The following is a 15,146-nucleotide window of genomic DNA, read 5'->3' as shown; positions in this document are numbered from 1 at the left end:
GGATGCACTGAAACTGCAGCCAATGGCTATCAGACAATGTATCTTTATTGTTTCAAAGAGAAAATATGTGTGTGTACCTATGTAAATATAGCTATAGTATAGACACAGATGTCTATCACTAGAAAACCAAAATTTCTGATTTATATTGCTTGGTTTTAGGAGCAAGGAATTACTACTGTGGTAGGAGTTAAGGCTTACTTCACAATTTACAATGAAAGCTTATTTTCTATTTATGCCAAGCATAATTTTCTAACTTACATACATGTCTGAGTGTAAACAGAGAGGAATGGAAAGGTTCCTGTTTCAGAATCATCTTGAGCCAGTTTCGAGCAGTGTGGCAGACGAAACGTTCACGGAGAGCCTTTCCAGTAGAGCACATGTAAAATAGTGCATGAAATCAAAGAGAAAAACATTGCATTTTTAAATGCTTGGTTGAGTTGGTGGAAAAGTAAGACTTGCTCAAGAGATGGAAACAATAAGAAAGCAGAGAGAAATGAGGAACCCAGGGAGACCCAGAGCTGAAATTGGGCAAGTGAGATGGGTTGGAGGCTGGACAGGGTGAGCGCTCCACCTGGCGACACGCAGAGAGGGCTGCCCACTCACCCAAAACAACACCTCTGTGGGAGAATCAGGTAAATGTGTGGCCCACAGAAACAGCCTTTGCAGACTGTTTCTCTCAGTTTGATCTACTGATCAAAGGGAGGCAGGGTGAGAAAAAAATGTCTCCTTTGAGAATCCACAGCCACAAGTTTATACTCACTGAGTTTAGGGGCCAGAATTCATAGCATCTCTGTGAGTCTAAGCCCCTCAAGTCAAAATTCAGCTTAAATAGCTACTAAAAGTTGAGCGTAATTCCACTTATACGAGGCACCTAATGTAGTTCAATTCACGAGAAAGAAAGTGGGAGGGAGGATGGCATAAGCCACAGGCAGTGAATATACTCAATACTACTGAACTGCACACTTCAAAAGGTTTAAGATAGTAACTCTACATTATAAACACATACATTTTCCCACAATTAAAGACTGTCTTTAAAGGTTTTCAAATGTAGGTCAGTAGTCCTCTACCACCTGCCTATCAGAAACAAACTAAATAGTATTAAGAAAAACAGTATTAAAAGCCCAACCCCTTGGGGTGGCATTGTGATAAAAACAGATTAGCTGTCACCTGCAGTGCTGGTTCAAATCCTGGATACTCCACTTCCAATCCAGCTCCCTGCTAATGGCCTGGGAAAGCAGCAGAAGATGGCCCAAGTGCTTGGGCCCCTGTACCTATGTTGGAGATCTAGAGGAAGCTCCTGGCTCCCGGCTTTGGCTTGGCTTTGAGAAAATAGTATGTAACTTAAACAATGAGTAATTCAAGTTGAAGAATTTTTTTTTTTTTTTTGACAGGCAGAGTAGACAGTGAGAGAGAGAGACAGAGAGAAAGGTCTTCCCTTTGCCGTTGGTTCACCCTCCAACGGTCGCTGCGGCCAGCATACCGCGCTGATCCGAAGCCAGGAGCCAGGTACTTATCCTGGTCTCCTATGGGGTGCAGGGCCCAAGCACTTGGGCCATCCTCCACTGTACTCCTGGGCCATAGCAGAGGGCTGGCCTGGAAGAGGGGCAACCGGGACAGAATCCGGCGCTCCAACCAGGACCAGAACCCGGTGTGCCGGCGCAGCAGGCGGAGGATTAGCCTAGTGAGCCACGGTGCCGGCTGAAGTTGAAGAATTCTAAGATCCTTGTGTTACTATGAAGAATGGCAAAAATACTAGAGTTACATTTTGATAAACTGTATATTAATTTTTTATAAACATCAAAATTATAGAAATCATATCTATATATTTATCTATCTGCTCAGAAGATAGAGGAAGTATCCAAGTAATAAAGGGGAAAAGAGAACGATGGAAAATGATAATAAAAAAATCACAAAGGGATACCAATATTTATGACGAAAAGTACAACAAGTATATTGGTAAATTAAACCAATGTAAATAAACTGTGCATTCCATTTCAAAGGCAAAGAACTGTCTGATTCAGTAATACCTAAAACCAGACACATGATCTTTAAATATGATATCTAGATTCTGAAAGGTAGAAAGTATATGAGGAAAACTGTAAGTACAATTCTAACACAAAAAAATATTTGGGAATATCAAATAAAACAGTGTTTAAGACAAAAATTGTTGGTTACATTACTAGACATAAAGCAACTCCATATATGTTGATCTAAGATTCAAGAAAACAACAATTTATATGCATGCATTAATATAGCTTCAAAATACATAAAGCAAAAGTTGAAATATGCACCAGAAGAAATTGAAAATCTACCATGATGGATTTTAACATATATCTCTAACTTATAAATCAAGAAGTCAAACAATCAGAAAGACTAGAATATTGGTCAACATAGTAACAATTGTAGTCTAATGGAACAACTTATATAATAATTCACAATACAATGTTTTTAAAAATCTGAGAAACATTTATAAAACTTAAAGATACATGAGTATTATACCCTTTTGTAGGCGTGACTTACATGATTAAACCATGTTTAAAATAATCACACTTATTGTAAATATATTACAAATAACCTATATCATACAAGCTAACATTTAAAATACATTGCTTTAAATTCAAATAAAGCCACCTAAGATCTCACAGGAAATGTTGGTGTCAGGATTTAATGGTCTCCCTAGGTTCAAAGATTCCAGTGTTCACAATAAGATGCACTACCTCTTTGACCAGAATCTAGAAGCACCCCTGTATTTTATCAAGACAATCAGAAAATTCCTAAAGATAGTCAAATTTGTCTTAATACCAACTCAGTTGCCAGGATAATTTCCTTTACCTTGATATTCCTCAGTTTAATCTATACTAACAGAAATCAAAAAATAGCTGATGTGGCCATCCTAATATCAGACAAAATAGACTTTAACACAAAAACTATTAAAAGAGACAAAGAAGGACAATTTTTTTTTTGACAGGCAGAGTTAGACAGTGAGAGAGAGAGAAACAGAGCGAAAGGTCTTCCTTCCATTGGTTCACCCCCAAATGGCCGCCACAGCCAGTGTGCTGCACTGATCCAAACCCAGGAGCCAGGTGCTTCCTCCTGGTCTCCCATGCGGGTGCAGGGCCCAAGGACTTGGGCCATCCTCCACTGCCTTCTTGGGCCACAGCAGAGAGCTGGACTGGAAGAGGAGCAACAGGGACAGAATCCAGCTCCCCAACTGGGACTAGAACCTGGGGTGCCGGCACCGCAGGTGGAGGATTAGCCAAGTGAGCCGTGGTGCCAGCCTCAAACAGTACTTTCTATGTTTGTGTGTGTCTGTGTGGGTACAAACTGTTGAAATCTTTACTTAGTATAGAGTTGGTCTTCTGTATAGAAAGTTAATTAAAAACGAATCTTAATGAAGAATAGGATGGGAGAAGGAGTAGGAGGTGTGATAGGAGGGTGGGTATGGGGGGGGAGAATCACTATATTCCTAAAGTTGTACCTATGAAATTTGCATTCATTAAATAAAAGCTTTAGAAAGATAAATAAATTAACTAAGTAGATACATTTTGTCAATACATTTTGTAGGATTATTAGTTTATTAACTAGAAAAATGATGATCAGGATTTATCAAGCTGTTAATATAGCTTTTATTTCCAAAAAGTGCAAGATTGAAGCAATCATAGGGGCTGGCATTGTGGCACAGCAGGCTAAGCCATTGCTTGCCCTGCTGTTAGCCCATATTAGAGCAGGGCTCAAGTCCTAGCTGGTCAATTTCTGATCCAGCTTCCTGTTAATGCACCTGGGAAAGCAGCAGCAGATGACCCAAGTACTTGGGCCCCTGCATTCCACATGGGAAACTTACATGGAGTTTCTGGCTCCAGTTTGGCCCAGTCCCCAGCTTAACATGGCCACCTGGGGAGTAAAATCAGCAGATGGACGATCTCTTTCTCTCCCCCTCTTTCTGTTACTATGCCTTTCAAATAAATACATAAACAAATATTTTTAAAAAGAGAAGTAATATGTTGCTAGTCTCACTGATATGGTATTAATCATCTAATAAATTCAGTCTAAAGGCTTATTGTGGCTAGCTTTAGCAACATGGTTAGGCTTGTTCATAGCATTAACAGCAGTTAATATCTATGCATATAGTCATTTGTTTTGCTGGCCAGTATGTATCTAATATAGTACAGAAGGGTTTGAATGGTAGATACCAAAAATATGTCTGTGTTCTGGTGCTTGAAATCTCTGGAATGACATTATTTGGGAAAGGAGTTTTTGAATATTTAATTAATTTAAAGATCTTGAGATGAGACCATTATGGATTTTTGGGTAGGTCCTATATCCAACAACAAATGTCCTTATAAGAAACAGAAGAGAGTACAGAGACAGACAGGAGGCAGGTGTGTGAACTGTAGTTATGCAGCCACAAGCTAAGGAATGCCTGGAGCTACCAGAAAATGGAAGAGACAAAGATTCTCCCCTACTGCCTTCGGAGGAGGAAGGATTCCACCAACACCTTGATTCCAGTCTCTAGAACTGTGAGAAAACATTTTCTGATTTTAGGGCACCCAGTTTGTTCTAGCATCCATAGGAAACCAATAGATCATACCACCAAACAAATGCTATACTGATTATTATTATTTTTTATAATTGTATTTCCCCATATTCAGATTATTCTAACCACATAAGGTAACACAAATGTGAACACTTGTATTTGTGGTTTTCTCCTCAAGAAGACACCTTTGAGTTTACATTTGTAGATAAATTTATCACTCCAACCACTGGCAAGCGCTGAGTAAGTGGAATTGGCAGCTACTGGGATAGCCAGACCATGACACATGGAAGTGGAGTAGACAGTGACCTCTACTATAAGTAGTTACAGAGGACTAAGTAAATTATAGGAAATGAGTTATGCAATATCTGACACAGTCGGGACACAAAAATGGCTTTTATTAATGTTCATGGTAAACATGTATGAGTACTGTCTTTAGTGGTTTTCTCTACATGATTTGTATTTCACTGATCTGATCAATGATGATATTTGAATTTAGTGCATGCATTAATGACATGGTAGCTTGCTTACCTATCCAGGTGTGACATAACTGATTTGGAGATGTCTGCACCTGCTTCTTGCAAGACTCGAATAATCTGAAATGGTGCACGCGGATTCCGCCCAGGATGGACAATAACAGGACAGCCAAGCTGAGACTGGGCATGAGCTGTTGCCTGAAGGACCTTTTTCTCACTCTCAGTCAAAGGCCAGGAGCAACCAATCTCTCCAATGACACCACACTTGATATCGGTTCCATCAGCTCCATGGAGAATTTCATTAATAAGGACATCAGTAAGCTAAGGAAGCATAAGAGTGAACATAGTTTTTGGATTGTGAAATTTATCAAAATAGATTCACCACACTGTATGAATGAAGTTATTTAGTCACACACTTTTAAAAAATGTAGTCAACATTCATTCACTGTTCAATGGCCAACGACAAAGGCATTTTGTTGGCCAAATTGCCAATTTAAGAAGGCATTATAAATCTAAGATTCTACAATACCTTGCTGTGGTTATTAACAAGAAATTCACACTTTAGGAAGCTGTAGGGTGATTTAATGAGAATGCATTCAGATTGAGGAGAAAATAAAAAGACCTATGATTTAACCTGAGGAGCAGCATCTAAAATACAGACAGTGGTGCCACTGAATCAAGTAATTCTTCACGTCTCTTATTTATTCAGTCCTCTATCCTGTACAACATAGAAATTTCACAGCACATAATACTAAAATTACACATTTGGGTTCACATGTATATTTACTGCCTAAAGTAGTTGGGCGAATGTATAATCCCAGTTTTCAGTGTTAGTCTTCAAATAGTATAAATATATTTTAAAAATAAAGCCTTGCTTAGAAAATAATGTAGATAAGTTTTGGAAATACAAAGTATTTTAAGGATTAACTGATCCTTTGCAAAGACTGTGGGTGACATTTTAAGTCTATCAGACAGGCAACGGAAGACAGGTATGAATATCCACAAGTCTCAGTAAACAGGTGTAGACATATGCGTATGTGTTTAGAAAGACAGATCTTGCCTGTGTAAAAAAGCTTTGCCTCTTATTCTTTCTTTGTGTCCCTGCAAGATTTACTTAGTTCTGCCCATTCCTGCTGAAGATCACATTTTGACAAAAAACCAGGGAATGGATTTTCTTCCATCTCTCTTGTTTTGCAAAAAGAAAACAGATTTGCAAATGTGCCAAGCCTCTGCCTGCCAAGTTTCACCCTACAGTGAATTTTTATTGCTGGTTATTATAAAATCCAGGGGGAGGGAATAGGAAATTGAGGTTGTATGACCACAGTTTATACTGGAAAATAGACCGTGGCACCACTGCTGAGCCCTGATCCCTATATGCCAATCTAGGTATGAACACGCTGGGCTTTTCTATGGCCAGGGCCTTAAGATCCTCTTCCTCAACACTCCTTTCTTGATGAACTGAAATGTTGCTAATTTGGGTCCCAATTGGCAGATATCTTGGCTAGTAAATTTCTGAACAAATTCCTGTAGCAGTCCAGCTACCTGGGAGTCAATGGCATAACTGAATTTCTGGTTGCTGCAATTATCCACAGGCACTGTAAGAGTGTAGCAGGGCTTTTTACCTGCTCCACCGACATGGCTCTGGTCTCTGGGGAGTGAGTGGCGTCTATGTAAAACCCGGCTCCAGCGATGATGTGGACGCCAGTTTCCGCCGCAAGCTGCTGGAGTGTCCGCATGTCCCGGCCGATGCCACAGGTTGTATTCTCCACCACGGCCCCTCCACCCTGGGCTTTAAAATGCAGCAGCTCTTCCCTTACAGCCGCTGTCTCCTCCTTCAACTGCAGGTTCTCCTTATGAGAATAAGGGTTTTTCTGAATCCAGAACAGGTTTTTCATCATGATGGGTTCCTTAGAAGTAGCCTCATGGCATGTCGGAGGTGGGTAGTAAGCGCAGTCAAAGGTCATGGTCAGATGTTCATGGGTCAGGGTGCGGCCCAGCTGGCTCGGCTCAACAAGGCCCAGGACTGTTTGGGCTTTCCCACTTAAGGAAGACATTCCTGAGAGTACCACCAGGAGATACTCTAAAAAGAAAAAGAGAGCTTCCTGGGAAAAAGAAAACTATAACCAGAAAAAAAAACAAAAAAACACTTTAATTCTGTTCATTTATGTGAGAGCAAGAGAAACAAAGAGAGAAAGAGAGACTCCGATGTGCTGCCTCACTCCCCAAATGCCTACACTGGCCAAGTCGGCTGGGCCAACGCTGGGAGTGAGAACTTAATCCAGATCTCCCACCAGGGTGGCAGGAACTGAATCATTGTCTCCCAGGGTCTCCCTTAGCAGGAAGCTGGAGGCCAGAGCCAGAGCTGGGCTTCAAACTCAGGCATTCCACAGTGGGACGGGCCATCTTTGCTGCCAGGTGAAACTCCCGCTTCTATAATCCGAAGATTCAGCACACACATAAATTCTGTCTACACTCGGGAGGAGGGAGGCTGTGGACGTATCCCTGTGTGAGAAAGCAGCTCGGTGAAGGTGGAGACACGACCTCGCTCACCATCCTGCCCGAGGCAGCCTCCCCTCACCACAGCTCCAAGTGACATGCCTGGTGGTAAATGTTCCCCGCCCCTTCCGGTTACAGCTATGCTTTCTTGGATAATTCAACAATAATTTTCTCTTTAAACAAAGTTTCATAGTCAATAACTTACATCAAAACTAGCCATATTGGGGGGGGGGGGAGAATCACAATGTTCCTACATTTGAATACCTGAAATAAAAGGTTTCTAGGTTAAAAAAAAAAAAGAATAATAATAAACATATGTGTTTGGCAAGCTCACAGGATTACAAAGAATGAGGAAACAAACTCAGAGAGGTTAAGTAACTTGCTGAAGTCACACAGTGAGCAGTGGCACTAGGATTTGGACACCCAGCAACATGGCTGCATGATCCACGCTCTTCACTACTATATCAACTACAATTTACTTTTCAGCTTAAAGGCATTTTTATGCATACTACTATATTGATCAATAAATAAGCTGACCTAAAATAAACTAGCCATATACCAATACGGTTTCATTTGTCATTTTCCGCTAAATTAAATACACTAAGACTACTGATTATTTCACTATTCATGCACTAAGTGAGCAACTTCTGTTTAAAGTCCACCAAATGCCAGACACTGGAGCTCTAAAGAAAGTGAAGTAAATCTCTGAAGTATTTTTTTTTAAGATTTTGTTTACTTATTTGAAAGGTAGAGGTACAGGCAGAGAGAGAGACAGAGAGACAGAGACAGAGAAAAAGGTCTTCCTTCCACTGATTCACTCCCCAAATGGCCACAACAGCTGGAGTTGGGCTGATCCGAAGCCAGGAGCCAGGAGCTTCTTCCTGGTTTCCCAAGCAGATGGAGTAGCTCAAGCACTTGGGCCATCTTCCATTGCTTTCCTAGGCTATAGCAGAGAGCTGGAACAGAAGTGGAGCAGCCCGGACTGGAACTTGAGCGTATTGAATGCTGGTACCTCAGGCAGAGACTTAACCTACTACACCACAGCCCTGGCCCTCTCTGATATATTTGATTTGATTATACACGTTATGCCCCAAAAAGCACCTTGGGTGGTATACCTTGGTTTCAAAGAAGAAAAAAAAAAGCCCAGGGGGAGCAATAATGCGAAAACAAACAAAAAAACCTACCCTTTCCACTCTAGATGTATTTTGTTGTCTAGGGCACAGAGTCAAAAGTGCTTAAAAGCAAAAATTCTTAGGAATAATGAAAGTGACAATGATTTATTGAACTTGAAATCTGCTGTCTCTAAAAAGAGCAAAGCCATCTTTATCCTCTGTATACCTTCATCTGTAACACAAATCAAGTATTCACTGTTTCTAACCGTGACAGCAAGAACCCCAGTTCCAGGGATTTCATTTAAAAGCACATTTCCTCAATGAAGGGATGTGGCTTGTAGAGAAAAAGGCACTGCTGCGAGTGGTGAAGACGGCTACCTACAGGAAAACCACAGTCAGGAGGAGAGTGCCACACGCAGCAGAGAGCAGACCATTTCAGAGTGGGGTTCAGCACAGGACACTGTCCTCCAGCACCCGCAAATCGCCGCTGCACAAGACATTGTGAGATCATTGTTTCTCTCCACTTCCTTGGAAGGCCTTCCCCAACCATCGAGCACCAGCTTTCTCATCTATATATATAGTAGAATAACCATGCATGTTTCCTAGGCTGTCCTAAGAATTTAAAGAGGCTGGCATTGTGGTGTAGCGGGTAAAACCACTGTGTGTGATGTCAGCATCTCACATGGGTGCCGTTTTGAGTCCCGGCTGCTCCATTCCCATTCCAGCTCCCAGCTAATGGGCTGGGAAAGCAGCAGAGGATGGCCCAAGTGCTTGAGCCCTTGCCACCCACCTGGGAGATCCGGATGACGCTCCTGGCTCCTGGCTTCAGCCTGGCTCTTCTGTGGAATGAACCAGCGGATGGAAGATCTCTTTGACTCTGTCTCTCCTCTTTCTCTATAACTCGAGCTTTCAAATAAATAAATCTTTTAAAAGTAATTTAATTAAATGAGATACTATAGAGAAAAAAATACCTATGCACCTGTTTGGATGATAGTTGGCAAATAGTAGCTTTGTTATGCGAATTCTGAGAACTATTATGTATTTCCTAGGCTGATTTTTTTTTTTTTTTTTGTAGAGGAAGTGGTTGATTAGAGGGGCAATGCCTTGAGGGAGTGATTGGAAAACTTGCCATGGGTACAGCACACGCATAGGGAGGAGTGAAACTAAAGTCAGAGGTGAGAGGAAAGGGGCTACAGAGGTACAGGCTGACTTATGTCCAGTCTCTGTAACCATCCTGAGTGCAGGTATTTGGGCTACATGGGCCCACGATACACAGATGGTGGCTTTAACTTTCCGACAGAGAACTTTGGGTCTTGCAACTAACAGCACCATTCACTTTTGTTGGCTACTGCTCTCCCGCCAACCAAACTTCCAACAGCCAGGCAAGCAGCTCCCAGCGTGGCCGTCAGAAAGGAGGATGGACCCTGATCCGTCACACACTGCTGCCAGGCACAATCCAGAGCCATGAGTACCACTGATGGTGGCCGGGGCCTCACTGCTCTGTGCCCGACTCCTCATCACTGAGAGCCAGGAGAGCAGTTTATTGCCTCAGTTGCCGAAATCACCGCACCACTCATGATGGATTCAACCTTCCATATGGGTTCGTTTGCTCTTTCTTCCTGCCGGCTGATGATCTTACAGACTTGCCCCAGAGAGTCACAGAGGGGCACAACGAGGGACGCGCTGCTAAGGCACTATCACTTTTACTACCAAAGTACTGAACTGCATATTTAATTGATGTCTGTTTGAAAGAGCAATGTTGGTATGTTTCGAGCTCACAAGCTGTGAGTCTTTGTTAAAAAAGAGAGAAAAATCACTTAAGAAATGTCATCCCTTCTGGGAAATCCCTCCAGAGCTCTTAGGCGAGCTGGTTAGCGCTTCCTATGATCACACAGGATGTAACTCACACTCAAAGGATAAGAAAAGATTAGAGAACACACTGTAGCCAACACTGCTCTAAGCTGGAATATGTCTTTGAGTGGGGTGAAGTATGTGTCTAGCATTCACGGTTCCTGGGCGGCGAGGGAGTCCCTTTTGGCCTGCATTGAATATAAAAGCTGCTCTCTTCTCAACACACAGGCCAGGGGCCATTTGTAGTCTCTCCCTGGAGCAATGAGAGGTCACAGAACAAGGAAGGAAGTAAAGAACAGTGACAGTGGCAGGGCACAGCTGTGCAGACAGGGGTGCCCACCAACAAAAAAATAGGCGTTAGGGCTTTCCCTCGGCCATTGGAAGCTTCAACGTTGCTCAGACCTGCACAGAAGCTAGTGGGAAAGGGACAGCTGGGGCTACCGATGTGCCTGCTGGATCCTCTGCTCTGCTTTAATGTGAAATTCAAACAGTCTGAGAGCCAGAGGAGAGCCTGCAATCACTACTACGGTCTGGCCAAAGGAAAACCTCTTCTAATCCCGATGGGTCTAGAATACAAAATGAACCACAAGGTTTTAAAGGCAAAACAAACACATGAAATCAGAGAAGAGTGCCTCGGCACAGCTGGAATAGAATAAGAAGGATTTGTCTATTTTTCTATCTTAAATTTTATTTGAGAGGCGCTCACACACACACACACACACACAGGGAAAGAGAAAGAGCATGTTCCCACCTGCTGGCTCACTACCCCAGGATGCTGACGATGGCCAGGTCTGGGCTGGGAGTCAAGAGCTCAATTCAGGTTTCCCATGCAGGTGTTAGGAACACAACTGCTTGAGCCATCACTTGCTGCCTCCCAGGGGCTGCACTGGCAGGAAGATGAAATCAGAAGCCAAGACAGAGAACCAAACCCAGATATTCTGATAGGGGACACGAGTGTCTTCACCAGTACGCTAAAATCCGGCTCTATTTTTTAAAATGTACAAATGAATTAAGTTTCAAAAATATCTAGAAAGTGTGTTTAAATATGGAAGATCTTGTGAGGAGAAGGGTTTGGAGACAATTTTCATTTGGATATCATTTTCAAAGGCATCTCACAGTTCAAAGGGTAGAACTTGCAGAATCCTAGACATTTTACACATGAATGAGTGGTGTTTCTCACCAGTGCAATGAGCTGTCCTCCTTACTTCATAGACTAATGCCCTTCTTCAACCCTGACCCCTGCCTTTACCTCTGCCACACCTGGCCCCAGATCTAGTTAAAGTTATTACTAGTCCTGCAATGTCTTGCAACATTGAATGCGATGGTCAGATTGGCAAACTGACTTTTAGTGAACTGATTTTCAGTTCACTTCCCCAATTTCTCCCACAGCTGTGAAAAGTCTAATCCTTATCATAAAGCCCTTATTCCACTTCACTCATAGTGGTTTTGTGTCCTTCAACAAACCCTAACTGATAAAAAAAAAATGGGAAGGCATTTTAGGGTTTTGTGCAAGAGAAGATATGAGCTGAACAGCCTGGCAGCCACAGAGGGGCCAAGTGCAGCCGAAAAGAGACTGCTCGGCTCTTGCTACAATCTAGAACAAAATCAGGCGGTGGTTGGTCTGAGGTGACATCAGCGGACACGGCAAGAATGCAGAAGCAGTGAGAGGTAGAGCAGATGGAACCTTCTGGCTGGATTTGCTGACTTGCTCGTACTATAAAAGTAGCCTCCAAATAAGCGGCCCAGATATATCAGCACTTTTTTATGTGTTACATCACACAGTGCAACATATAACACTGCACGTAAATCTGCCATTTGATTTGTGACAAAACTATTTTTAAACATGGCATAATATTTCCCAGAGCTTGTTTCAATTCTTCCACCAGGTGAATGAAGGTTCAGACGTGTAGCCTGTCCTCTCTCCCATAGCATGGGTCTGGTCACCGTACAACAGTGACACTGGGAGTCCCTCCTGGTACACAACCACCATCTCTCCATTTTCCTAGATAATTATGGTAGACACATTTCTACCACATGTTGATTTATAACTTTTAACATTAAACACTGTCAAAAAATCAATAGCCATGTCTGAATAAAGATAAAGAAATTTAGCAACTTCAGGACACAGAGCAATAATGGGACCTAGCAAGTTCTTCAAACGGTGACATAAGTAAAACAAAACTGCCCTGAGACACCAGTGAGTAGCTTGCACTTTATACTCAGAGGAAAATGGTGGTTTTCACTCCTCCCTCCCCCCAATATTTGTTGAAGAAAAGGAGAGACCATCTGGGGACATTTCCAAACAACCAGTACGAAGGCTGGCAGAATGTACCAGAAGTGACATATCTGGAAAAAATGTCCGCGTGGAAGAGATCCTTCCTCTGGGTCAGCTCAGGCTCTTCCTGTTCTGCAGCCCTTGATGGGAACAGCACCTCTTCCTGACTGATGGGTCAATTCATTCAAGCAGCTATCAAAGCCAGTAAACACATCAGGCTGAGTGACTGAAGGGGTCCAGCTAGGGGCATAACTGACTCTTCAGTTCAGTCCAACATGGGCCATCCAGTTACCCTTCAAGCCAGATACTTTACATACTTGGTAACTACTGCTAGTGGCTTCTTGAATATTTTTTTTTTCAAAAAGACATCTTTTATTTATTTGAAAGGCAGAGTTAAGAGAGGCAGAGGCACAGAGACAGAGAGAGAGAGAATCTTCCATTTCTTGGTTCACTCCCCAAATGGGTACAATGGCAAGGGCTGGGCTGGGCTCAAGTGAGGAGCCAGGAGCTTCTTCTGGGTCTCCCACATAGGTGGCAGGGGCCCAAGCACTTAGACCATCTTCAGCTGTTTTCCCAGGCACATTAGCAGGGATCTGGATTGGAAGTGGATCAGCTGGGACTCAAACCCATATGGGGTGCTGGCACTGCAAGCTGTGACTTAACCTATTATGCCACAATGCTGGCCCCTTGTTTTAAAGTTTATTTATTTATTTTTATTTGAAAGGCAGAGAGAGAGAGAGAGAGAGAGAGAGAGATACAGACAGACATAGACAGAAAGAGGAGGGGGGAGAGAGAGAGCGAGAGCGAGAGAGAGAAAATGAGAATGAGAATGAATGAATTTGTCTTCCATCTACTGGCTCACTCCCCAAATGCCCACAACAGCCAGGGCTGAGCCAGGTGGAAGCCAGGAGTGCAGAATTCAGTCTGAGTCTCCCATGTGTTTGAGAAGGACTCAACACTTGAGCTATCTCTCGAGCCATCACCTGCTGCTTCCCAGGTGTACATCAGGACGCTGGAGTGGAGAGTGGAGCTGGGACCCAAACCCAGGCACTCCAACATGGGATGTGGGCATTCCAGGCAGAATCTTAACTGCTGTGCTTAATGTTCAGCCCTGGCTTCTTGTTAGTCAAGTAACTGAAACTCATTCTGGTTTAAAAAGAAAAACAAAAACAATAACTGGGAGGAAGAGAGGTAGTGGAAAGGGAGTGGAGAGAGGGAAAGAAAATAATATTTCCACTCAGATAAAAATTCAACATTACTCTCTACTTATAGTAATATCCTAGAGTTGGGACAAGCGCAACATTATTGCCAAAACACTGTATGAATAATTTACCTTTATGTTTTTCTTAATTGGAAAAACAGATCTCATCTTAGCCCTCCTCATTCTCAGAAGAAATTTCCACACTGAATAACTGAGAACGTTGGATATAAATCTTTTGAGTTCACTCTAACATAGCTCAGGTAGTCCTAAGAGTAAAACTGGATAGAACACTTCTTTTTCTTCACAAAGAACTCTTCACATTGAAGTTAGTTCTCAGCCTTTAAAAAGATGGGTTCCTAGCAATAGGTTGTGTCCTAGAGATAGTAATATTTTCAGCAAATTGTAAACCTGGTCCTTTCAAATTGTCATCATTTAAAGGAGCTTAACATTTGTGTTAGTATTTTTTGAAGATTTTTATGTTTTTATTTGAAAGAGTTACAGAGAAAGAGAGGGAGAGACAGAGATATCTTCCATCTTCTGGTTCACTCCCCAGAGCCACAACAGCCAGGGCAGGGCCAAGCCAAAGTCAGGTGCCAGGAGCTTCATCCAGGTCTCCCACATGGGTTGTAGGGGCCCAAACACCTGAGCCAACCTCAATGCTTTTTCCAGGCCATTAGCAGGGAGCTGGATTGGAAACAGAGCAGCTGGGACATGAACTGGCACCCATATGGGGTGCCAGCGTTGCAACATTGTAAAGATAACATCTATGCCACAACATTGGCCCCAAAATTTGTATTACTTTTAATTTTTGCCCAATACAACTTAATGTTTTCAGCATGCAAAATATTTATCATTCTCACATGACTGCACTTAGGAGATTGCTCTTGAGGTGACCAGGTCTAGTTGGAAGAACAATGAGTTCATGGGGCCAGCATCGTTGCACAATGGTTTAAGCTGCTGCCTGTAATGCTGGCATCTCATACCAGAGTGCCAGTTCGAGTCCTGGCTGGTATAGCTTCCTGCTAACGTGCATGGAAAGGCAGAAGAAGAAGATGGCTTAAGTCATTGGGTCCCTGCCACCCATGTGGGAGACCTGGATGGAGTTCTAGGCTCCTGGCTTTAGTCTGGTCCAGCCCTGTCCATTGCAACCATTTGGGGAGTAAACCAGTAGATGGAAGATCTCTTTCTCTCTCTGTCACTGTTG

At 42.7% G+C, this 15,146-nt stretch overlaps 1 protein-coding gene across 4 annotated transcripts in view; it reads right to left on the bottom strand.

The window, feature by feature from the left end:
* The window catches only part of PTER (phosphotriesterase related), a 75,420-nt gene that overhangs the window by 25,892 nt on the left and 34,382 nt on the right, over window positions 1-15,146 (bottom strand). For all 4 annotated transcript variants that reach the window (XM_062210509.1, XM_062210511.1, XM_062210510.1 and 1 more), the window contains exons 2-3: window positions 6,630-7,087; window positions 5,063-5,328 (exon numbers count right to left, since the gene is read on the bottom strand). In XM_062210509.1, coding sequence (XP_062066493.1) covers window positions 5,063-5,328; window positions 6,630-7,061 — 698 coding nt within the window. In that variant the 5' untranslated portion in view covers window positions 7,062-7,087. The remainder of the gene's footprint in view (window positions 1-5,062; window positions 5,329-6,629; window positions 7,088-15,146) is intronic.

This window comes from Lepus europaeus, chromosome 14 (assembly GCF_033115175.1).
Source record: "Lepus europaeus isolate LE1 chromosome 14, mLepTim1.pri, whole genome shotgun sequence".
Taxonomy (NCBI): Eukaryota; Metazoa; Chordata; class Mammalia; order Lagomorpha; family Leporidae; genus Lepus; species Lepus europaeus.
Note: the sequence above shows the minus strand (reverse complement) of the source record. Positions and strands in the feature narration are given on the sequence as shown.